Raw genomic sequence first — 24673 nt, 5'->3', positions numbered from 1 at the left:
TGTTAAAATATTTATTTTGTTTTGGTACTGTAAATAATACCAATAATCATCTCTAATCTGTTCATTCCCAGGAAGTCATCTTACCCAGTAGTCAAAATCTATTTTACGACGTTATATAAACACAAGACACCAAAACAGAATAGTTCTTTCCTTAATTAATGCACACCCATAATCCTTCCTCTCTCTCCAAGGGAATAAGGCCAAGGATTTAGTAATTGTTATGACAAAAACGTGCACTTGGATATGGAAATGAGCCATAATTAGAAATGTTCGAGCTGTGCATTTCAAGTGTTTATACTTTGATGCTGAACAAACTTAGGCAATCAGACCATGTGCATTAATGAAAGCAACTCTTCATTCCCCAGGCATTATAACCACTGGATCCACCATGGTGGAGCACAATTACTATGTGTCTGCCTACAGAATCCTGTACAGTGATGATGGGCAGAAATGGACTGTGTACAGAGAGCCTGGTGTGGAGCAAGATAAGGTAAAATGATTACCAAGGTATTTTTAAAAAACATTTTTAAAATGGTCGGTTGCCAAGTCGCAGAGCTCTCCTGTATAAAAGAGATGTAGAAGTTTAGAATGTCTTATACTACCCTCTTGTGGTTATTTTAGGTAGTGTTATTGGCCTTACTCTACTGACTTTAGAAAATTCTCAGTAGTTCTAGGTTCCTTTTGGTGATTGTAACGGTGAGTACTTTTCTGATTTTTGTCATTGCATTTTTAATTGAATTGTTTAGACACTTTATTAAGAAAGTCTAAAAGGGACCTTGTAATTTCTTATTTTTATGAAGCTTTTTTCAATTCACCAGATGATGGAGAGCCTTTGTTCCCAGATTTCTACTCTGTAGGCAAGAGGTAAAAAAAGAGAAAAGCTGAAAACCAACGTGCATTAAATTATAGGATATTAGAGATGAAAATTCATCTGAAGATCATCTCACCAACTTTCATCTTGGGAAACTTCTGTTTTTTCTTACATGAAGAATTGCTCTAGCATCTAATTATGGAATCTTTGTTTTAGTTAGCAACAATTTATGAAGATGCTGGAATGAGCCAGAGGAAATGATAAGGGGTGGGGAGCAGGCAGAGATGGGTCTTATTCAGATGTGTATCCCTTTGATCTTTAAATGGAGAAGTCCTTGTGCCTAAGGAAGATAGATGTCTCCCATCAGTACCGAAACTATGGGGCTGGGCATGATGGCTCACTCCTGTAATCACAGCACTTTGGGATTGCTTGAGCTCAGGAGTTTGAAACCAGCCTGGGCAACATGGCAACACGCCATCTCCACTAAAAATACAGAAAATTAGCCAGGCATGGTGGCGCATGCCTGTAGTCCCAACTTCTTGGGAGGCTGAGGTGGGAGAATCACCTGAACCCAGGAGGTTGAGGCTGCAGTTAGCTGTGATCACTCCACTGCAATCCAGCCTGGGCGACAGAGGGAGACTCTGTCTCAAAGTGGAAAAAAAAAAAACTGAAACAATGATGACATTTTTTCAAACTTTCCTGAGTTTCATTTTGATTATATATTTTTGTTTTTTATCATGTATGATTTGCTAAAAAGTCTTCAATTACTACTTTTCTCATCTCTTTGTTCAAAAACCTCCAGGGGCTCATTATCTTTCATATGCATGTTGACTCCTCTGCTTTTATTCAAGGCCTCTTTCTTCTCTTCTACTTGGCGTCACATGAACTTCATCTTTGGTGAGCCTCTCCCTGTTAAAGAAAATAACAATACTGTCTCCATACATATCTTCTACCTCATGCCCCTAAACTTGGCTACTCTTTACTCCTACCACATCCATATTCATTTGTATCACATTTATTTTGCTTGTGGAATATAGCTAAATTTTTGGAATGTTAAGAATTGTTCAGGCTTATACTATAAAAACTTCTAACAACATTAAATGATATTTCTGAAAAAGATTCTATGTTGCATTCATTTTTGAAAGGTAATTTCTCTAAGTGTAGAAATCTGGGTTGATCAGTGGTTTTTTTGTTTTTTTGTTTTTTTTTGGTTTTTCCTTTCAATAATTGAAATACGTTGTCTGCTGTTTGCTGGCTTGCATTGTTTTTGACAAGAATTCTGCTATTATTTCTTTTCCTCAATATGTGATATGTCTTTTTTTCTGTGGCTCCTTTTAAGGTTTTCTTTTTATCATTTGTTTTAAGCAGTTTGATTGATGTGGCTTTTTTATATTTTTCTTCTTGTTTTTTGCGTGGGGTTCTTTGAGCTTTTTGGATCTGTAGGTTATGATTTGCATCAAATTTAGAAAATTGTAGTTCTTTTTTTTTTTTCAAATATTTCCCTTCCCCAATTCTAATTTTATGAATATTATGACCCTTGAAGGTATCTCACCATTCACCAATGCTCCGTTCTTTATTTTTTTCAGTCTTTTTCTCTTTGTGTTTTAGTTTGAAAGTTTTCTGTTTTGTCTTCAAGTTCACTAATCTATTCTTCTGAAATGTCTAATCTGTTAATCCCATCCAATGTATTTTTATCTCTGATACTGTATTTTTTACCTCTAGATGTTCAGTTTGGGAGTTTTAAGATGTCTCCAGTGTGTCTTTACATGCTCATGCTTTTCTCTATCTCTGGAACATGGAGCATATATAATAACTCTTTTAATATCCTCATCTGCTAATGTTATCCTATGTCATATATGGGTCTTTTTATGTTGATTGATATTATGGATCATATTTTACCTGCCTGAATTTTTTTTATTGGATGCCAGACATTGTGTTACATTGTTTGGTGCTGGGGTTTTTTGTTATTATTATTCCCTTAAGTATTTTTGAGCTTTATTCTGGGATGTAGTTAAGCTACTGGAAACAATGTGATATTTTCAAGGCTTGCTTTTAAACTTCATTAGGCAGGACCTGGACAGCCTTCAGTTTTCTTATTTTTCTCCCCCACTGAGACAATACTGTTCTAAGTACTCACTGCAGCGTCCCACGTATTATGAGGTTTCTCTGTTCTACCTGTTGGCAGTGTAAGGAATTCCCAGACCTAGGGAGCTGTGAGACTTGTCCTGCTGACTCCTTCCAGTGTTTCTTTTACTGGCCATAGGTCATTTCTTTACATGCAGCTGAAGATTTAAGGGATAACTCCTTATATATTCTAGAAGTGTCTCTCTCTCTCTCTCTCTCTCTCTCACTCACTCTATCTTTATAGCTCTCTTCTCTCCTAATCTCTGCCTACAAATTCTAGCTACCTTATTGGCCTCCCACTCTCAGCTCTGTCTCCGCAACTCAGTGAGACCGGCAGGCTCTGTTAGGGATCTCTCTCCCTGCACTGTGGCCTGGAAACTCTCTACAGACAGTACTGGGGCAATAAATAGCAGGGTTCACCTTATTTGTTTCCCTTCTCCCGGTCATTATTGCCCAAGGCAGCCTGTTATCCAGTTTCTCAGGTACGTATAGGGCTGAACAATAAGTCTAATCCGTTACTCTTATGGTCAGAAATGCAAATCCTCACATTGAATTGTATGAATTAACAGTCTTTTCCCGCTCATGTAAGTCCATCTGCTCCCTCATCACCTCCAACCCAAGGGTAATTGGTGTATTCATTTTACCCCTTTTCTGAGCCTGCACATGTGCATGAGTACACAGAGACTGCATTTGCTTTTGTTTTTAGAAAATGGGATTTTTATATATATATACAATTTGTTTTCATAATATATCACTTTCTAACATTATGCCATATTTATGTGTGGTAATCAATAAAATTTAAGTTTCTTGAGGGTGGGAACTGTAGCAACCATATCCATTTTCTCTTCATGACACCTCACATACTTCTCTGTACATGAGGATTCTCAGTAAATGCTCATAGGTTGACTATAGCAAATCTTTTTTACTCAGTTTTTATAAAATTGAGACAGCAATATAGAGGAATATCTTAAAGATAGTTTTTATGTGTTAAAGTAATGATTTGTTATCGTCCCTGTTCCACTAATATACTAAGAATGAAAATAATTGCCTTTCATTTTATTTCAGAGTAATATCTGAGGAAATCACGGGAGCTCACTAGTATGGAAGTTATTGTAACTGCAAAACAAACTTTTTAGGAAATGAAGGATATTAACACATCTTTCGAGATTTATAGTCTAATGCCAAGTGAATTAGCCAAGAAGAAATTAGAGCCACAATACTTGGAAATAGCTTGATTGAGAAGTTAAACATTTACTTAATCTCACCTTAGCTGATTAGAAAAAAAATCACTTTGATTTTAGGCAATATATGCTTATTAATGGTCTTTAGAAACTACCTAGTTGATCTGACCTAGAGAACAAACAGGGCTCTTTTTAGCTTATTGGAGTCCATACTTAAGTCGGAAGACCCAGAGTCAAGTTGCTGCCCTGTCATTGACTAGCTGTGCAATCCACTTACAGATTCCTATGCCCTCCTATTTCATAGGGTTGTCTGAATTAGTTACATTAAAATGTTTTATAAATAATTAAGTGCTGGTCCATTGTAAGATACTATCATTATTTGCTTGAAGTAGTTAAGGGAATGAGACTCACCTAAACTCATATTTTTACCTAGGGATTATTTTTATAATGCATTTGTTGCTATTTAGTTACAAGCATTAACTTAGTCACAGGCCAGGCGTGGTAGCTCACACCTGTAATTCCAGCATGTTGGGGGAGGTCTAGGTGTGAGTATACTTGAGGACAGGAGTTTGAGACCAGCCTGAGCAGCATAGCGAGACCCCTTTCTACAAAAATAAAAAATCACCAGGTGCAGTGGCTCATTCCTGTAATCTCAGCACTTTGGGAGGCTGAGGCAGGTGGATCCCTTGAGGTCAACATGGTAAAACCCTCTCTCTACTAAAAATGCAGAAATTAGCCGGGCATGTTGGTGCACACCTGTAATCCCAGCTACTCAGGAGGCTGAGGCAGGAGAGTTACTTGAACTTGGGAGGAAGAGGTTGCAGTGAGCCAAGATTGCGCCACTGCACACTAGCCTGGGCAACAAAGCGAGACCTCTTTTCTAAATAAATAAGTAAATATTGCCACACATGTTGGCATGCGCCTCTGTAGTCCTAGCTACTCAGGAGGCTGAGGTGGGAGGATCTTTTGAGCCCAGGAGTTCTAGGCTGTATTGTGCTATGATCCCGCCAATGCATTCCTTGGATGACAGAGCAAGACTCTATCTCTAAAAATAATTAATAATTTAAGCATAAAATAGCATTTCAAAGTCACTTCTAGTTTAAATAGCAGCATGGAACAAAAACCGGGCTAATAGGAGAACTGTCTTTATGCAGTTTATCCAGTAGGTGGAGGTATATATCTGTTATATGTTTGTTAGTATATGTTCCTTAGTATATGTTCACCTTCAGCCTGTTGAGAGAAAAATTATGAAAAGTACACAAGCAAAATATTTCCCCTAAGACCTGGCATGATCAATTTTGTTTTACTTTAAAAATAAAAATTAATATATATAAATAGTTGGTAATTCCACAGGACTAGAGTTACTGATTTATTAATAGGATAAATTGTCTCACTGGATTTGAAACCTTTTACCCAAATGCCAAGTTAGCCCTCTTGTTAAGTTCTTAAATCATCTTAAAATCATTTCTATATTAAATATTTTTGTTTTATAAACTTTTGATAAAAATGTGCAGCATCTTAATATTTTTCCAAATTATGATTATTTTCTTAAAAATTGATCCTTATTGTCATACTTTCCAGATGTAATTTAAGGCCTAGAGCAAAGAACAAAAACATGTTTAAGTGGAGAAATTTAGCCCTGACCTCTATTGATTTGAAGTACCAATTTTTTGTTGTTTTTTTAAAGATATTTCAAGGAAACAAAGATTATCACCAGGATGTGCGTAATAACTTTTTGCCACCAATTATTGCACGTTTTATTAGAGTGAATCCTACCCAATGGCAGCAGAAAATTGCCATGAAAATGGAGCTGCTCGGATGTCAGTTTATTCCTAAAGGTAAAGAGACAGTTCATTTAAGATATGTTATTTTTACTGGATTGCCAATTTAAAATGGTTTTGCTGTTCTCAGAGAGAGTAATTAATAATGTGAGTGTTTTTCTGGTTAAACTCTAATTGCAATATCTTCTTAAAGGGATGTTAAAAAAATGGTTACCATATTAAAAAGTTAGTTATCAGAATGGTTTCCAAAATTATAAGTGGAAGAAGAAATAGCATCATTCATGACATAATGTAAATGAGATTCACTTTCCAAATTTAGTCTCAATCCTAATAATTTTAAATCAGGTCTCATGTACTGTAATATTTGTTTAACATAAGCATGAAAGATTGTAACAATACATTTAAAGCAAGAATAATTTATCTCAATATTATACATTTTAATATACTGTTTACTTTTGTACCCCCAAAGGCTACCACAGTGCCTGACACATCGTTGGCCCTCCATAAATAATTATTAAATGAATTGAATAAGTACTATATCAAAATCTGGATGACTCCTTTATAGCTTTAGCATTCAACATCACTTTCCACCCCATTATTCTTCTTCCTAAGATTATTTTCAGATGATTTAATTGTTTAAAAACTGAGAAATCCTGTCATATTTGTGCCTTTATTGCAGAGTATAATATTTATCCTTCCAATATATTTCTCTCTGAGAGTTAAAATTATTCTGCAGAATTAAATACTTTAGGAAATATTGAAGACATTTAGCATTACTATTTTTAATTATGATTTTTAAAAACAAAATGTTTAAATTTTTCTAAACCATTTTTCAAGGTCGTCCTCCAAAACTTACTCAACCTCCACCTCCTCGGAACAGCAATGACCTCAAAAACACTACAGCCCCTCCAAAAATAGCCAAAGGTATGCCTGTTTTTAATGTGAGAATTTGATATTCCTTGGATTTATGGTGCAACTTTCCAAAAATATATTAAAAGCATTATCAAATAAGTTTATGTTAATCAAGTTTGTACAGATTAAAAAGTAAAGAGCTTTTGAAACTTTTTTAAAGGTCGTGCCCCAAAATTTACCCAACCACTACAACCTCGCAGTAGCAATGAATTTCCTGCACAGACAGAACAAACAACTGCCAGTCCTGATATCAGAAATACTACTGTAACTCCAAATGTAACCAAAGGTATGCAAACATGGAAATGAATGCCTAGTACATAGTATTGTTTTGTTCTTAACTAAAGTCTTCACGGGCATTTTTAAACCTTCAGTTTATTTTCTTCCAACTATAGTTTTTAAGTATAGCAAAAAAAAAAAAATTTATTTTCTTTCATAGGAAAAGACTGCATTGATCTAAGTTGTAGTCTCTGCTGCCATGTAGAATTGCTCTTTAAATATTTAGAGAAGGCCACTGTGTTGCAGGCCTCCTCTTGTGATTTATTGTTCCTTACAGCTAAACATGTTGACTCTCAGGCTTAGAAATACAATATTTTCTAGAAATAACTGAAATCATAGCAGGAAACAAACTTGTTTCCCTTGATAATATATTAATTTGATGGATAGGGAACTTGATGGCAAAAAGGGGAAAATAAAAACAGAACTTTTAGTAGAAACTAATAATTGTTTAAAAATACTCATAGTTAACATATTCATAAAAAAAACTTTGGTCTCTTTTTAAGTGTTTGCAATTATATTTTTTAAGATCATAAATAGAAATTTATTAGAATTTACTTTCAAGTTTTGTCATCAGTGATAAATAAAGTCTCAAAATATATAAAACATAGTAGTCTTACTAGTTGTTGAAAAACAAAATTTCAATTGAATTCAAAAAAGTGTCAGTGTCATAGTAGACTAAGTATCAGAGTTGTCACATAAAAAGCTTGCTTGTTTTCAGGAAAGTGCAGAGAGAGAAAGCCGTTCATCCAAAGTAATTTGTGCCACATAGAACTTCAGTCATTCTCATTTTTTGAAAGTTTGCCTGGATTCAGATAACTTTCTCTGACTTTCCCCATGTTGGTTTCTTTCCCATCTTCTGAAGTATTTTCACAAAGATGAATTACTTTCTCATGCTGCAGGTACAGCTAGAGAGAATCAAGAATTCTCAGAGGCAGGAGATCTCAGCATCTTTTAACTGCTTACCAGTTGTCAGAAGGCATGTACTTAGGCAGAATCCCAGACCACATGCCTGGATGGAGATCAGTCACTGAAAAGTGTTGCTCATCTTAAAATCTGATTGCATCTCAGACCCTCAAGGCTAAAAAGAGTCCTTAAATAATTTCCTTCCAGAATTAGGATCCCTGTATGCCCAAAAAGAATAACAAAGAATGAGTTGGTCTTCTCAGAGACCTCCTGTCTCTTTTTTAGGGGGATGGTAGTATATAAATTTATTTTTTGAACCTAAGAAGATGTTTTAAAGCCTCTGATTAAATCACACAGCATCCATCTAAACTTGATTATCTTCTCTTGTCTCACTAATCTTAACGGAAAAAGCACATTTACCGTTGTGAATTCTGAGTGCTTTCTAGTCTAAGTCATTATTTCTGTTTATGGACTTCTCCATTTTTACAGCCAGGCTGAGAGTGATTTCATGGAAAAGATTATGTCATGGTCAGATTTGTGCTTCTGTAGTTTCCAGGTCCTCCCTCAGTGGGGCCCGTGGCACCAGCTGGCTGACCTTCTGAAAGGCTGCAGTAGCTCTTCTGTCTGTTCTCAACTGTAGCTATTTTAAATATTCCCCTTATTTTCAAACCCTTCACCCAGATATCTTCACCCACTCTCAGTTACCGCTCCAACTTCACAGAGAAAGTAGGGAGTTTCCTTCCAGTGAAACTCCCTTTTTGTGGAGCCTACAAACCTATCTGTATCCTCTGTTCACTGCAGTGAAAAGGGGGCTTCCTTATGTTGCCCAAGGCTGATTATATCACCTGTGCCCTGGTTCCCCTCCATCTACCTCTCAGGGACCCAATCTTACTGATTATCCTCTCCCCCTCCTGTATCTTCAGCCTCTTTCTCTCTTTTGGATACAGTTGTTTTAAGGAGTAAAGAAGATGGTGCAGGTTAGACTCATTGCAGTGTCCGGCTCTGAGTCCCCAGTAAATATCAGCAGGTGCTGCTATTATCATCTTCATGGCAAGTAGGGGGTTGAGCGACAAAGGAAGAAACTAATATCCCAAGTGACCTTAGGCAGATCATTTTCTATATCTGGGCCCAGAATTCCTTATCTCTGGAGTGAAATTAGGGGATTAAATGATCCCTAAATCTCTCCCAGTTCCAGCATTATGCTGGCTTCTGACCTGGTCACACACACATTTCCAATTGACTTTCTTAACACCACATTGTTACCTTCCCATATATATATATATATGAATGTTTTGCCATTATGATGCAACATCATTTCAATTGCTGGATTATTTTCTCTTGTAAGGAGGATACCATGATTTATTCCCTCTCATTTTTGGGCATTTGGATTATTTCCAATTTTTCACTCTTACGCAGAAACAGGGAGAACATCTTTAAGGATGCATCTTTTTTTAGTTTCTGAGAATAAATTCTAGGAATGGAATTGCCAATAGATTTTTGTACATATTGCCCAAAAATGCCAATCAGTGAGATAGTATCAGTTTATATTTCCATTAAAAAATAACTGTTTCCTGGTAGCCTGTTCATCAATTAGTTGTTGTTTTAAATATTTGCCACTTTGATTAGCAAAAGTAGTATTTTGTTGTTTTAACTTTTTTTGTGTTGGTTGTTTAACTTGTATTTCTTTGATTACTAGTGAAGCTAACATATTTAATGGTTACTTGTATTTTTTAATGTATTACTAGTTAATCTCTACTGATTTTTCTCTTAAATGTTTGGATTTGACTTGTAATGCCCTACAATATAATAATTATTTAAAGTAACTCTTCTCATATGTAGAAAATATATTTTCCCAATTTTTCATTTGTTTTTCAATTTTATTTTAGTGATTTAAAAATTTAGGAAAATTTCACATCTCTACACAGATGGAATGAATAGTGTAACAAGCTTTTGTGTATCTGCAAAAGCTTCTACAGTTACCACCACATGCCCGGTCTTGACAAATAATGTTTATGGTATTTCTGTGAGGTAGAAGAATGTTGAAAGATGATGTGGTTAATTTTACCTAGTGATTTCTGCCTTTGGTGTTAATATGGCTTTTGTTTGTCTGTTTTTGTCTTTGTAACTTCAGATGTAGCACTGGCTGCAGTTCTTGTCCCTGTGCTGGTCATGGTCCTCACTACTCTCATTCTCATATTAGTGTGTGCTTGGCACTGGAGAAACAGGTTAGTACATAACTAGTTCACCTGAGTCCAAAACTACCAAATGTGAAGTAGAAGCTAAATATAGAAGATGAAAATGTTTACCTGTTTGAGAGTGAGAGTTAAGATAATTATTAAAATGAAAATTTCATGCTTCTCCTTTATTCCCGTTAAAAATAAATAAGTTCAATTCCACAATCAGCTACTAAGTACCTTTTTTGTATCAAGTTCTGCATTATACACTGGGATATGTACATTAATATGAACAATTTCTGACACATGATAGTTACATTTACTTAAAGAATGAGACACAATTCCTTTCTCTGAAGTGTTTAGCAGGGTTGACTAACAAGGAACTATATCATGTGGTTTGATGAGTTATGAACCATGAGAATTAACTGAAGTTTTTTCTTCGGGAAAGGGGACTCCTCAAGTTTGCCTTGCTTTGCCTTAAAGGAATTGTAGTTGGCTAGATAGAGGAAGGTAGATGTCTTTGTTTGGGATGCTATAAGAAAATACCATAACCTGGGTGACATAAATAATAGAATTGATTTCTCACAGTTCTGGAGGCTGAGAAGTCCAAGATCAAAACACTGCAGATGCTATGACTAGTGAGGGCCTGCCGTCTGGCTCATTCATCAACAGTGCCTTCTTGCCCGATCCTCTCATGGAGGAAGGGATAAACACGCTCTCTCAGGCCTTTCCTGTAAGGGCACCAATCCCATTCATGAGGACTCTGCCTTCATGACCTAATCACTTACCAAAGCCCCACTTTCTAACGGGGGTTAGGATTTCAACATATGAATTTTGGAGAGATGCAAATATTCAGACCATAGCAGTAGCGAATGGCCCAACCTGAGCCAATTGTTTGAGTGAAGGCACAGAGATATGGAATGTAGGCAAAATAGTGAGTCATCGCATGTACACTTGGCGTGGGAGAGTCCTGAGAAATAACCATAGAGGTTCAGTCTGGGCCTGGATCAAGAAAGGCTTTTCTGGAAGAGAGGAATTTAGATTTCATTCTATAGATGGAAAGTCACTTGAGTGTCAAGCAAAGAGGTGATATTGTCAGATGATTGTACAAAGATGGTGGCAGTTTTGAAGGGTAGATTGAAGAGGAGAGAGGCTGAGAGACTTAGCAAGATGAGTTAGGAAACCACTGAGGCCAGGCAGACACATAACACACTGATTCTAGGAAAGGGAGAAGAGATGGAGTGGAGATGTTTCCCAGTAGCATTGACAGGATGTATGACTAGTTGTCTAGTAAGGAAGAAGTGATACAGGAGGAATCTGAGGTTTCTGGCTTGTGCAGTTAGACCAGTAGAGGTGTCATGAGTTGAGATAACAGAGCAGGAGGGACAGGTTTGGTGGAGAATGAAAATGACTTCATTTGTTCAGACATGCAACAAATATTTGAATATTTGGCTGTTACCCTGTGTCAAGTATTGAGCCATGTGCTGGGGATTCCAGTGATGAACCCCAAAGCTTACAGATTAGGAACGGATGCAATGCAAAAAAAACTCCCAGCTGTAACACCAGCCATAGAATATATGCCATGGGAGGAAGCTAGTGGATCCCAGCTTCATGAGCAGGCTGTCTAAGCAGAGACACAGCAAATTAGTATGAGAACAATATGGAAAGGAAAGGACTTTAGGAAATTCCGAAGAGGAGAGAGTATGATGCATTTAAGGAACTTAGCAACAACAGTGATAGTAGTGATGAGGCCCGCAGCAGCAGTAGCTAATTTTTATAGAAAATTGAATGCTAATCTTAGTCACTATTCTACATAATTATTCCAAATACCTGTATTTTCTATTTTCAATTTTATTTTAGTGATTTAAAAATTTAGGAAAATTTCACATCTCTACACAGATGGAATGAATAGTGGAACAAGCTTTTGTGTATCTGCAAAAGCTTCTGCAGTTACTACCACATGCCCAGTCTTGACAACATGCACCTCTACGCAAATTATTCTAAATACCTGTATTAATTAATTTAATCCTCAAAACAATCTACGAAGCAGGCACTATAATAAGCCCCGTTTTACAGAAGGAGAAAATGAGACACAACATAAATAACTTGCCTAGTTATGGGCAAATAACTTGCCTAGTTTACGGGCATAAATAACTTGCCTAGTTATTGCTTAGTACATGGGCAGAGGGGAGTTTTGGACCAGACTTGAGAGATCGTGCTCTTACCCACTGCTGCTCTGAACACATAATAAATAAGGTATAACTCACTGTTAATTAAAGCACAGGGTGTGAGGGGAGGACTGAGGAGTGCCGCTGTTGAGAGGGCAGGAGTCAGACAGAGCCTGAGGTCAGTTTGGGATAGTGTTGAAAGGACCCTGTGGACATCCAGACTCCTGAGGCAATTCGACCACACACCTGGCGTTAAGGACACGATCTGAGCTGGAGAATTGAAGTTACTGTTAGGAATGTAGTTGAAATCACTGATGAGTGGCTTTATGACAAGGAGTAAAGGAGCAGATACCATTAATATGCTGTGGAAAATAGGGAGGAGGAGAATGATAATAAAAACAGCTGCAGCTTAATGAATCCAGAGCTCATTCTAAGCACTTTATACGTAATGAATAAGTAACCAGAAGCTTTGTCACTTATGTGTATAAAATCCTTTATAGTACAACCTATGACTAATACTGATGCCATAAATTTGTTGTCCTAGCAATATAGGGCATCTAACTTCTATTTAGAAAAGATGATTTATTTATTTTTTTATTTCTAAATCATATGATGATTAGAGCATTTTCAGGGAGAAAGGTGTTTAATCAGTATATGTTTTTATTTCTTTTCCATTCAAGTGTTTCATTAACATCTTCAACACTCATTAATCTTTTCCACAAATTTTTTATTATACTGTACTTTGAAATAATGAAATAAGTATACCTACGCTTTAAAATGAGGATGCATTTAGTATCAAAAATATAGTCTTATACTGGAGAATGTTTCCCAGTAGGAAAAGCACATGGCTTGGGCTTTTTATGAAAACCACATTTGTGGTGCTCACTTCGGCAGCACATATACTAACATTGGAACGACACAGAGAAGATTAGCATGGCCCCTGTGCAAGGATGACACGCAAATTCGTGAAGCGTTCCATATTTTTAATCGACCACATAGTTGAAAGTAAAGCACTCATCAGCAAATGTAACAGAACAGAAATTATAACAAACTGTCTCTCAGACCACAGTTCAATCAAACGAGAACTCAGGATTAAGAAACTCACTCAAAACCACTCAACTACATGGAAACTGAACAACCTGCTCCTGAATGACTACTGGGTACATAATGAAATGAAGGCAGAAATAAAGATATTCTTTGAAACCAATGAGAGCAAAGACACAACATACCAGAATCTCTGGGACACATTCAAAGCAGTGTGTAGAGGGAAATTTATAGCACTAAATGCCCACAAGAGAAAGCAGGAAAGTTCTAAAATTGACACCCTAACATCACAATTAAAAGAACTAGAGAAGCGAGAGCAAACACGTTGAAAAGCTGCAGAAGGCAAGAAATAACTAAGATCAGAGCAGAACTGAAGGAGATAGAGACAAAAAACCCTTCAAAAAATCAATGAATCCAGGAGCTGGTTTTTTGAAAAGATCAACAAAATTGATAGACTGCTAGCAAGACTAATAAAGAAGAAAAGGAGAAGAATCAAATAGATGCAATAAAAAATGATAAAGGGGATATCACCACCGATCCCACAGAAATACAAACTACCATCAGAGAATACTACAAACATCTCTATGCAAATAAACTAGAAAATCTAGAAGAAATGGATAAATTCCTGGACACATACACCCTCCCAAGACTAACCAGGAAGAAGTTGAATCCCTGAATAGACCAATAACAGGCTCTGAAATTGAGGCAATAATTAATAGCCTACCAACCAAAAAAAGTCCAGGACCAGACGGATTCACAGCCGAATTCTACCAGAGGTACAAGGAGGAGCTGGTACCATTCCTTCTGAAACTATTCCAATCAGTAGAAAAAGAGGGAATCCTCCCTAACTCATTTTATGAGGCCAGCATCATCCTGATACCAAAGCCTCGCAGAGACACAACAAAAAAAGAGAATTTTAGACCAATATCCCTGATGAACATCGATGCAAAAATCCTCAGTAAAATACTGGCAAACCGAATCCAGCAGCACATCAAAAAGCTTATCCACTGTGATCAAGTGGGCTTCATCCCTGGGATGCAAGGCTGGTTCAACATACGCAAATCAATAAACGTAATCCAGCATATAAACAGAACCAAAGACAAACACTACATGATTATCTCAATAAATGCAGAAAAGGCCTTTGACGAAATTCAACAGCCCTTCGTGCTAAAAACTCTCAATAAATTAGGTATTGATGGGACGTATCCCAAAATAATAAGAGCTATGTATGACAAACCCACAGCCAATATCATACTGAATGGGCAAAAACTGGAAGCATTCCCTTTGAAAACTGGCACAAGACAGGGATGCCCTCTCTCACCACTCCTATTCAACATAGTGTTGGAAGTTCTGGCCAGGGCAGTCAGGCAAGAGAAAGAAATAAAGGGTATTCAATTAGGAAAAGAGGAAGTCAAATTGTCCCTGTTTGCAGATGACATGATTGTGTATTTAGAAAACCCCATCATCTCAGCCCAAAATCTTCTTAAGCTGATAAGCAACTTCAGCAAAGTCTCAGGATACAAAATCAAGGTACAACAATCACAAGCATTCTTATACACCAATAACAGACAAACAGAGAGCCAAATCATGAGTGAACTCCCATTCACAATTGCTTCAAAGAGAATAAAATACCTAGGAATCCAACTTACAAGGGATGTGAAGGACCTCTTCAAGGAGAACTACAAACCACTGCTCAACGAAATAAAAGAGGACGCAAACAAATGGAAGAACATTCCATGCTCATGGATAGGAAGAATCAATATCGTGAAAATGGCCATACTGCCCAAGGTAATTTATAGATGAATGCCATCCCCATCAAGCTACCAATGACTTTCTTCACAGAATTGGAAAAAACTACTTTAAAGTTCATATGGAACCAAAAAAGAGCCCACATTGCCAAGACAATCCTAAGCCAAAAGAACAAAGCTGGAGGCATCACACTACCTGACTTCAAACTATACTACAAGGCTACAGTAACCAAAACAGCATGGTACTGGGACCAAAACAGAGATATAGACCAGTGGAACAGAACAGAGCCCTCAGAAATAATACCACACATCTACAACCATCTGATCTTTGACAAACCTGACGAAAACAAGAAATGGGGAAAGGATTCCCTATTTAATCAATGGTGCTGGGAAAACTGGCTAGCCATATGTAGAAAGCTGAAACTGGATCCCTTCCTTACACCTTATACAAAAATTAATTCAAGATGGATTAAAGACTTAAATGTTAGACCTAAAACCATAAAAACCCTAGAAGAAAACCTAGGCAATACCATTCAGGACACAGGCATGGACTTCATGTCTAAAACACCAAAAGCAATGGCAACAAAAGCCAGAATTGACAAATGGGATCTAATTAAACTAAAGAGCTTCTGCACAGCAAAAGAAACTACCATCAAAGTGAGCAGGCACCCTACAGAATGGGAGAAAATTTTTGCAATCTACTCATCTGACAAAGGGCTAATATCCAGAATCTACAAAGAACTCAAACAAATTTACAAGAAAAAAAAACAACCCCATCAACAAGTGGGTGAAAGATATGAACAGACACTTCTCAAAAGAAGACATTTATGCAGCCAACAAACACATGAAAAAATGCTCATCATCACTGGCCATCAGAGGAAATGCAAATCAAAACCACAATGAGATACCATCTCACACCAGTTAGAATGGTGATCATTAAAAAGTCAGGAAACAACAGGTGCTGGAGAGGATGTGGAGAAATAGGAACATTTTTACACTGTTGGTAGGACTGTAACCTAGTTCAACCATTGTGGAAGACAGTGTGGTGATTCCTCAGGGATCTAGAACTAGAAATACCATTTGACCCAGCCATCCCATTACTGGGTATATACCCAAAGGATTAATGCTGCTATAGAGACACATGCACACGTATGTTCATTGCAGCGCTATTCAAAATAGCAAAGACTTGGAACCAACCCAAATGTCCATCAATGATAGATTGAATTAAGAAAATGTGGCACATATACACCATGGAATACTATGCAGCCATAAAAAATGATGAGTTCATGTCCTTTGTAGGGACATGGATGAAGCTGGAAACCATCATTCTCAGCAAACTGTCCCAAGGACAAGAAACCAAACACCGCATGTTCTCACTCATAGGTGGGAATTGAACAATGAGAACACTTGGACACAGGAAGGGGAATATCACATACCAGGGCCTGTCATGGGGTAGGGGGAGTAGGCTTACCAGTGAATTTACTCTATTTGCTAACTTCTCTTCTGTATTTTTCCAGAAAGAAAAAAACTGAAGGCACCTATGACTTACCTTACTGGGACCGGGCAGGTAACTCACGTGGTCTTTGCATCTCATTTCTATCTGAGGGATGTCGCTCCCCTACAGGGGGCAGTAGTGAAAAAAGAGTCATTCTCAGGCCGTGAACTCCTCGACACTGTTAGAACAATGGCATTACTCTTCAGTTCTCACCATTTTTACCCTTCTGCAAAGTCTCTTGTAATTCCTAAGTAATGAAATGAAAAGTACAAATTTCTTAAAACAAGCTCTGTTCTTTTTCTTCTGGAAAACTTGTGTAGTTTGTCCTGTGTATCTGTTTCTCATGAGGAGACCGGCTTTCTGTGGCCCATGTGAACACTGAGTAAGAAACAAAAGACTGTGGTCTCCAGGACACAGTGTGTGTTTGTCCTCTGCCATGGTTATTCACCAAGTGGAGTCCAGCAGTTTAGGAATCGGGAGGTCTCCCATGATGAGTTGTCATCTTCTGAATTGCTGCAAGTGACACCAAAGGGGCCCCCCTACCAGTTTCTCACTTCCCAATCTCACTACTGGATCAGCTCTTAGGAGCCAGGAGAGTTCACTGCTGTGGCTAGGATAGAAAAGGGCAGCTAGTGCCCCAGGGTAGATCTTGGAAAATATTTTTTGGGAAAAATGTAATTAAAGCCACCCCTAAAATAGATACTGTATCTGGCTGTACTATACTAACAGTGATTTGCCTGCATGTGTTTGGTAGAGATTTCTACCGTGTACTGCTTGGTGCTGGATAGTCTATCACAGCAAAAAAAAAAAAAAAGTTGGATTATAAAGGCAAGTTTGTAGAGATATTTGTTATAGAAATGGCTTAAATGCAACAGGATTTTTCTCTTGATACTACTGTTTGAGATACAAGTTTTTATTTAATGGTCTCTTTGGCTTGCCGTCACAATGAAGGTTGGTGGAAAGGAATGAAGCAGTTTCTTCCTGCAAAAGCAGTGGACCATGAGGAAACCCCAGTTCGCTATAGCAGCAGTGAAGTTAATCACCTGAGTCCAAGAGAAGTCACCACAGTGCTGCAGGCTGACTCTGCAGGTAGCTATGTTGCAGCCTTCTGGTACCAGGCAGAGGGAGAAACTGCTTAGGCTTGCTATAAAGTGCTTTGGGATTTACAGTTCTTTGATCCCTTTCATGTTTAAGAAATGAATTGTTTCCTAAAGGTAGAACCACTTTTTTAAAAGGTGACTCTTCAGAGAGTCATTTCTGTATCTTGGATGTTCTGTCTGTAAAGTTGGGACATTGATTTCTAAAGACTCTGGGCATTATGTATGTTAACTGAGGCTTGTGGGGAGACCCGAGATGTTGAGAGGAGAGCGGGAAAGACAGAAGAAGCCTTACAGTGTTTATCCTCTTAGCCTAGTACATACTTATTTTAAACATTTCCTAATATTTGAAAAAAATCTCTGAAATTATTTTTCAAGATTAATATTTATTCCAGTAACTGAATGTTTCTTTTCCAATGAAATATTCTGAAAATAATTCAGAAAGGAAATATTCAGTAAAGAAATATGTTGTCTGTAAATCTAAAGAACATGTGAAAATTCTATATGCAAAATTACATGAATGAGACTTTCTGGTATATTATTACTATGAGAAGTACTAGACAGTATGTTTAATTTTAATTTTCAAAGTTCTTGCAGATTAAGTATTGATGGCAACAAAAGTACCCTAAAGAATGTTTGCTTTTAGTATAATCTGTAGCTGCCACCCTAAATTATGCAATCTCTTTACTAGTAAAATGACTTTTCTGTTGTTTTGTGATATCCACAGAGTATGCTCAGCCACTGGTAGGAGGAATTGTTGGTACACTTCATCAAAGATCTACCTTTAAACCAGAAGAAGGAAAAGAAGCAGGCTATGCAGACCTAGATCCTTACAACTCACCAGGGCAGGAAGTTTATCATGCCTATGCTGAACCACTCCCAATTACGGGGCCTGAGTATGCAACCCCAATCATCATGGACATGTCAGGGCACCCCACAACTTCAGTTGGTCAGCCCTCCACATCCACTTTCAAGGCTACGGGGAACCAACCTCCCCCACTAGTGGGAACTTACAATACACTTCTCTCCAGGACTGACAGCTGCTCCTCAGCCCAGGCCCAGTATGATACCCCGAAAGCTGGGAAGCCAGGTCCACCTGCCCCAGACGAATTGGTGTACCAGGTGCCACAGAGCACACAAGAAGTATCAGGAGCAGGAAGGGATGGGGAATGTGATGTTTTTAAAGAAATCCTTTGAAGATGATGCTGCTTTTTACAAAGCATCGTTTTAAAGCACATGGCCTTTTTTTTTTTAATTATTAGTGGTAGTAATATATGGAATGTATTACATAACTGTCACTGAAGTGGTTGGGGAAAATGTGGTGACTGAGGTACAGGAAACTACTAATCTTGCCATCTTGCTTTAAGGTGTTATGGTGGCACAGTTACTGCTCGCCTGTTAAATTTCAAATGTCCTGTTTGATACTACTGTAGAACACTATTTTTAATACAGAAAAAGCTCCCTATAATGCACTTCAGAGAAATTAAAAATCACTGAGAGTATTTATTACCAATGCTGCAGGTACATTAATGAACTCGAGATGGCTCTGTAAGCCTGACTGGCAATAACGCACGGTACTGTTCTTGAAATACCTAATGGCTTGAAATTCTAGTCTGTTTGTGAAAGATGGGTACTATCATGATTTCCTCTTCTATTCCTATATTCTTTTCTGGATTTTTTTAAATAATTAGTGATATAAGCATTGTTTTTATTGCAGCCATATCCACTTATCCATCTTAAGATCTATAGCTGGGATTTTCTGACTTGTAATGAGCAGGGGGATTGCTTTTTCACTTTGTGACACTCTTTAGAGCTTTAATGCTTCACAGTATATGGCCTGGTCTCATCCTTGCGTGTTCCACTTGAGGCCCTTTGGTGTCTTGCCCCATTCTTGTGTTTATAAAATGTTTGAGTATTTCTGATGAGTGATGCTTGCCTTAGTCTCATGAATTCAGATCCCTTCATGTCTTTTAAGTATGCTCCTCAGTGTGTAAACAGGAACAACTTTATGATTTGAAAGCTTTAAAGGAGATTCTTCTCCCACCCCCAACTTTATTTGCAATGGGATTTTTCCTAGGAGAGTTATGAAAAGTTGAAGGCTTCTAAGGGAATACTGTAAACATGACCCACTTATATTTATCACAGTGAAAGGCAAAATTATTCACTCAGAAGTAATATAAATTACCTCTTTAAAAAGTAACCAGAATTTGTCCTTTTTGGTTTTATACATTCACAAACATATACATTTTTCTTGAGTCTCAAGGTATTTTATATTTTTAGTCAGAAAAAATAATTTTTCATTTCAGTTTTCCATAAACTGTTACACAAAATATAAACCTAACGTGTATCTTTCAGGACTGCGTGATCGTGCACTTTGTGTGGTAAGAGGTTTGAGTAGTCCTGTATGTCACCTAGGGAACAGACATTATAGCTTCCTAGCAAATGAATATTCATGCCTTGTTTTTGATACCTCCTGGCAGCTTCCATGTCACCACTTGTTCATACCTGCCCAGAGCTAGTTTTAGACATGGCAAAATAGAAATCATCTGTAATTTATTAGCCAACGATGTAAAACCATCTTTTAAAGCCTTCAGACTGGCAAGACGACATGAGCAGCTCACCATTTAATAAAAATACATAAATTTGACATTCCCTCTTCCATAAACCTTTGTTTGTAGATTTAATGTTGAACAGTACTTTTCCATAAAGTTCTAGTCACTTCTGTTGGCCTGAGCCACCAGATTATGATGTTGCCAGAATTCACTCAATTTGAATAAAGATGAACAGTATTTGTTTTCTTGTTTCCATGAATTATATCAGTATTCTAAAACATCGCTTCAGAAAGAGAACTGTTTATTTCTGCAGGCTTCCTGTCCTTTTGTGGTATGGTTTTTTGGCCTTATTTTCACTGGCTTTTCCTTCTCCAAACTTTGAGGCGCGATTTCATTCATTGAAGAATCAATACATATTTTGTTTCAAAATGTTTGAAACAAAAGACATAGATGGTAGACTTTTATTAAAACATATATGGATGTGGAAAGCACATATATTAATGCAGTCTTCCCTTTTCAGGTGGGAAGAGAGCAAACCAGTTGATTTTTTAATTCATCCTGAGTACACAGAGAATATACTTTTCCTCAAGTAATATACCTGTTTGAAGCTTTAAGAGAGATGTTTTTGGTAACTATTTCATTTTCCCAAAGAAGTTTGCTATTCTTGTGTTAATTGTGTATACCTGATTGTTTTTTCCTGGAGGTTTTTGTTGTTGTTGTTTAGTTTTGGGTTTTTTTTTTTTGAAGAGAGGCAAGTGTTTTCTGAAATGATGCATATTTTAAGACTCGATTCATATTGCCACTGTGCTATCCTTGAACTACCAATAATTTTTATAAAATATCTAGTTTTTACTACTTTTATATAAACTTTACTTTCCAGATGAAGAGCTGAGCCTGATTCAAATGGTTTTTCTGCTTTATACTTCTTTTTAGTTCATTGGTTTTTATAGTAGAGGTTTTCTATTTGTTTTTTTTTTTTTTTTTACTACATTTATATGTCTGATACATATACAGCTTTGGAGACAATCAAGTAACAATTGAAAATGTGAAAGTAACCATATCTGACAAAATTCCCTTGAATTTTTATCCTTTGCTTGCAACATTTAAGACTCAAAGTCACTGGTATATTGGATTAAGTTTTTTCCTGTTAATGCAATTATAGAAATACATCGGAGACACAACAAATGTGGCCATTACAGGTTTCATAAAATTACACTGACTTGGCTGTTACTTGATCTTAGGAAACAGCACAGTTTAAGATATTGTGAATTCTGACTTATACTTTATTAAATGCTGTAAATCTAAATAGATCCTGTTGGATGTGATGGGTCTAGTCCAGTTTATTTAAGTTCATGTTTCACTGTTTGCACTTTGCATTGAACAATGGGTTTATTCGCTGATGTAAACGGTTCGAGTGAAGAATTAATGCAGTAAGTATGACAACACATACACACTTGCCTCTCCCCATCTCCAGAAGAGGGGAGCAGAGTCCGAGCTTATCTAAATATGAATGTGGCCACAAAGCTGTGGAAAGTGACAAAGCTTAAACACCTTTGCCCTGGCTCTGCATTGTCACCTAGAGAGCAAGAGGTCTATAGAAACATCATGTCACATGAAACGATTCTCTGCTTTTTGGTTCTGAACTTGAAGTCCCTAAACTGCAAAATCTAAGAGTTGGATGGTTATTAAAATGCTTTTAAAGTCAACTGTGGCACCAATTCTAATGTAATCCAACTTGTGTTTTGTTTTGTTTTGTTTTGTTTTGTTTGTGTGTGTGTGTGTGTGTGTGGCACTGGGGAAAGTGGAAACAAACGTATTGAAATACATATTGGAAATAAAAATGGTTTGAGCGTCAGTGATATTCTCCTAGAATGTACTTATCTTACCTCGGCATGTACTGTAGTCACTCAGTATTATTTGTATATGTTGCTAGAATTTAGATTGTAAAATAGTGAAATTTTAATGTGTTCATTTGTTTTTAATGTATATATGTCTTGCTCAGATTATTTGGTTTAAATAAAACAACCTTGAGGTTTGTAGCTTTTCCTTATACTATAAAATGCCATATTCTTCTATTTTAACCTCACTAACTTATGGCCAATATTGTGCTTCCAGCAACATTTGAAAATGACACTGTTGGTTTACTTTGACTTTTTCTATGACCAGTGCCATCCTTTTTTTAAAAAAATAATTTCAACTTTTATTTTAGATTCTAAGGGTACATGTGCAGAGTGCAGGTTTGTTACATGGGTATATTGTGTGATACTGAGGTTTGTGGTATGAATGATCCCATCATCCAGGTTGTGAGCATAGTACCCAATACATAGTCTTTCAGCCCTTGCCCTCCCCGCTCCCCTCGCTCCCCCCGCCGCAGTCCTCAGTGTCTATCGTTCCCATCTTTATGTCCTTGTGTACCCACAGCACCATCCTTTTTGAAGCCTGATTTACTTTATATCAATTGAACTTCAGCAGCCACACTGCAGCCTATGGCTGTGTGGTATGAGGGGAAAATCACACTGATTACATGTGATTCCAGTTCTGGTACCTTCCTTTTGCACCTCAAAGTTAGTTATAAGAAGAATCAAAACTGTGGGACTCTGCAAACATATGCTGGTATTCATGTCTAATCTGGGTTAGATCAACTACTACTGTTCTCCCCTTTATTCTGCTTTATAAGTACTGCATTCTGTTTCTGAGCCAAATCTAATGTATTTCACCCTTTATATACCCTCTTTAGAGAGGCAGGTTGGTTGTCAGTAATCAAGCCATGGTTTTCCAGTGTTTCCCAATTGTATTTATTGGTCAAAAGAGAGTAATTCTTTCTTCAGCTCATACCTCTTCTGACAACTTTTAGTTCCATCCTTATAACCTCTATTTATTTTTCTGTTCCTTCACCTCTCATTCCCCTACCTCCAGATGGCCTTTGGTTACATTTATTAAAATATAGGAAGGAAGACTAGCTCACCACATTTGTAGGATTGACTGGCTTGCATTGGATCAGATTCTCTGGTGCACCCTAGGTAGCCAGGCAAGCTTTCCATCTGAAGATTAGCTTTAATCATGGGAAAATGAGATATTCTTTTTGTACCATTTAAATCCAAAAATGCCAGCTTCACTTTTTATATTTTTTAGAAGACAGCCTCGCTCTGTCACCCGGGCTGGAGTGCAGTGGCGCGATCTCGGCTCACTGCAACCTCTGCCTCCCGGGCTCAAGCAATTCTCGTGCCTCAGCCTCCCGAGTACCTGGGACTACAGCACATACCACCACGCCCAGCTAATTATTTTGTATTTTAGTAGAGATGAGGTTTCACCATGTTGGCCAGGCTGGTCTTGAACTCCTGAGTTCAGGCAATCCAGCTGCCTCCCTCGGCCTCCCAAAGTGTTAGGATTACAGGTGTGAGCCACCATGCCCGACCTCAGCTTGACTTTTCTTAAGTGTTTACTTGTTCTGTTATCTTCTTTACCTTTCCTACTTTACCTCAAGTGGAAAACCTTCAAAATTTAATGAATAAGTCAGGCAAAAAAAAATAATGTTCAAGATTTTTTTTTCCTTCTTGAGCTTGCCTAGCTTAGCTTCATTGTATAAAGTTAAACTTCATTTCTTTAAAATAATACAAAGCCATCAGAGTTTAGTAATTGTATTCTTTAGTTATTTACTTATCTAATAAGAACTTTATGTTTAGCCCATTTCCTTTAACTTAAAAACACTGCCTTCATTGTACCAAATTACTCTTCACAATCATGGTTCATTTAATTCTGGGGGTTGTCAGGAGAGAGCTTAATTAAACCAGCATGAACTTAGATTTCCAGAGCCAAGTGGTTTCGGCTTGCCACATCAAGCCACAGTCATGTGCTTTTCCACCAGCCATGTTTACAGTAGCCAAATATCCTCCTCAAAATGTCTTATTGTCAGAATTGTTGTGGTAAACTAAATCCTTAGTAGGAAGTCATATCCCTTCAAAAATCTAAGATGAAGTAACTATAAAAAGACGTGTGAAAACACCTCAGAAAACTAGCTTATTTTAAAAACAATGCAATCAAAACTTATTTTCCTGATATCTTAACATTTCTTGGTTTTCATAAGTTAAATATATAGTATTAACAGAAATTAAGCTGGTGGTTATGAATCACCAGGCAGCAACAGACAGTATACATAATTATTTGACGAGTGCATCCAACATATTTTAAACTAAAAATTGCAGTACAAAAATAAAACTAACACTGTTAGCATCATCTTCTGAGTCTGTAGAGTCAATCTTGAGTCAAGTTGATTACGAGGTTTTTTTCTATAATGTCCTTCAAAAAGAGCTGCTCTGCAGTCACATTGTGATACGCGTTCTAAAGAAGAAAAATACAATTACCATCTTTCTTTCCCAATCTCAAAGTATTAGCAGCACCAATGGAATA

General features: G+C 37.2%; 2 protein-coding genes and 1 non-coding gene across 42 annotated transcripts in view; 2 read left to right on the top strand and 1 right to left on the bottom strand.

Annotated features, from left to right (window-relative positions):
• Window positions 1-21972, top strand: part of DCBLD2 (discoidin, CUB and LCCL domain containing 2) — a 100227-nt gene extending 78255 nt beyond the window's left edge. The window contains exons 9-16 of the mRNA XM_001141399.8: window positions 366-490; window positions 5804-5954; window positions 6735-6821; window positions 6970-7095; window positions 10120-10213; window positions 16640-16689; window positions 17569-17706; window positions 18442-21972. Coding sequence (XP_001141399.4) covers window positions 366-490; window positions 5804-5954; window positions 6735-6821; window positions 6970-7095; window positions 10120-10213; window positions 16640-16689; window positions 17569-17706; window positions 18442-18911 — 1241 coding nt within the window. The 3' untranslated portion in view covers window positions 18912-21972. The remainder of the gene's footprint in view (window positions 1-365; window positions 491-5803; window positions 5955-6734; window positions 6822-6969; window positions 7096-10119; window positions 10214-16639; window positions 16690-17568; window positions 17707-18441) is intronic.
• Window positions 13209-13315, top strand: LOC112208709 (U6 spliceosomal RNA). Its single transcript, XR_002943287.1, has one exon. It is a non-coding gene; the product is annotated as a U6 spliceosomal RNA (small nuclear RNA).
• Window positions 21973-23037: 1065 nt separating the features above from the next.
• Window positions 23038-24673, bottom strand: part of ST3GAL6 (ST3 beta-galactoside alpha-2,3-sialyltransferase 6) — a 64939-nt gene continuing 63303 nt past the window's right edge. For 38 of the 40 annotated variants that reach the window (XM_016939900.4, XM_016939904.4, XM_063805126.1 and 35 more), the window contains one exon: window positions 23038-24604. In XM_016939900.4, the coding sequence (XP_016795389.1) occupies window positions 24518-24604 (87 nt within the window). In that variant the 3' untranslated portion in view covers window positions 23038-24517. The remainder of the gene's footprint in view (window positions 24605-24673) is intronic. The other 2 variants (XR_010155046.1, NM_001037309.1) reach the window with 2 other exon arrangements.

Source organism: Pan troglodytes, chromosome 2 (assembly GCF_028858775.2).
Source record: "Pan troglodytes isolate AG18354 chromosome 2, NHGRI_mPanTro3-v2.0_pri, whole genome shotgun sequence".
NCBI lineage: Eukaryota > Metazoa > Chordata > Mammalia > Primates > Hominidae > Pan > Pan troglodytes.
Note: the sequence above shows the minus strand (reverse complement) of the source record. Positions and strands in the feature narration are given on the sequence as shown.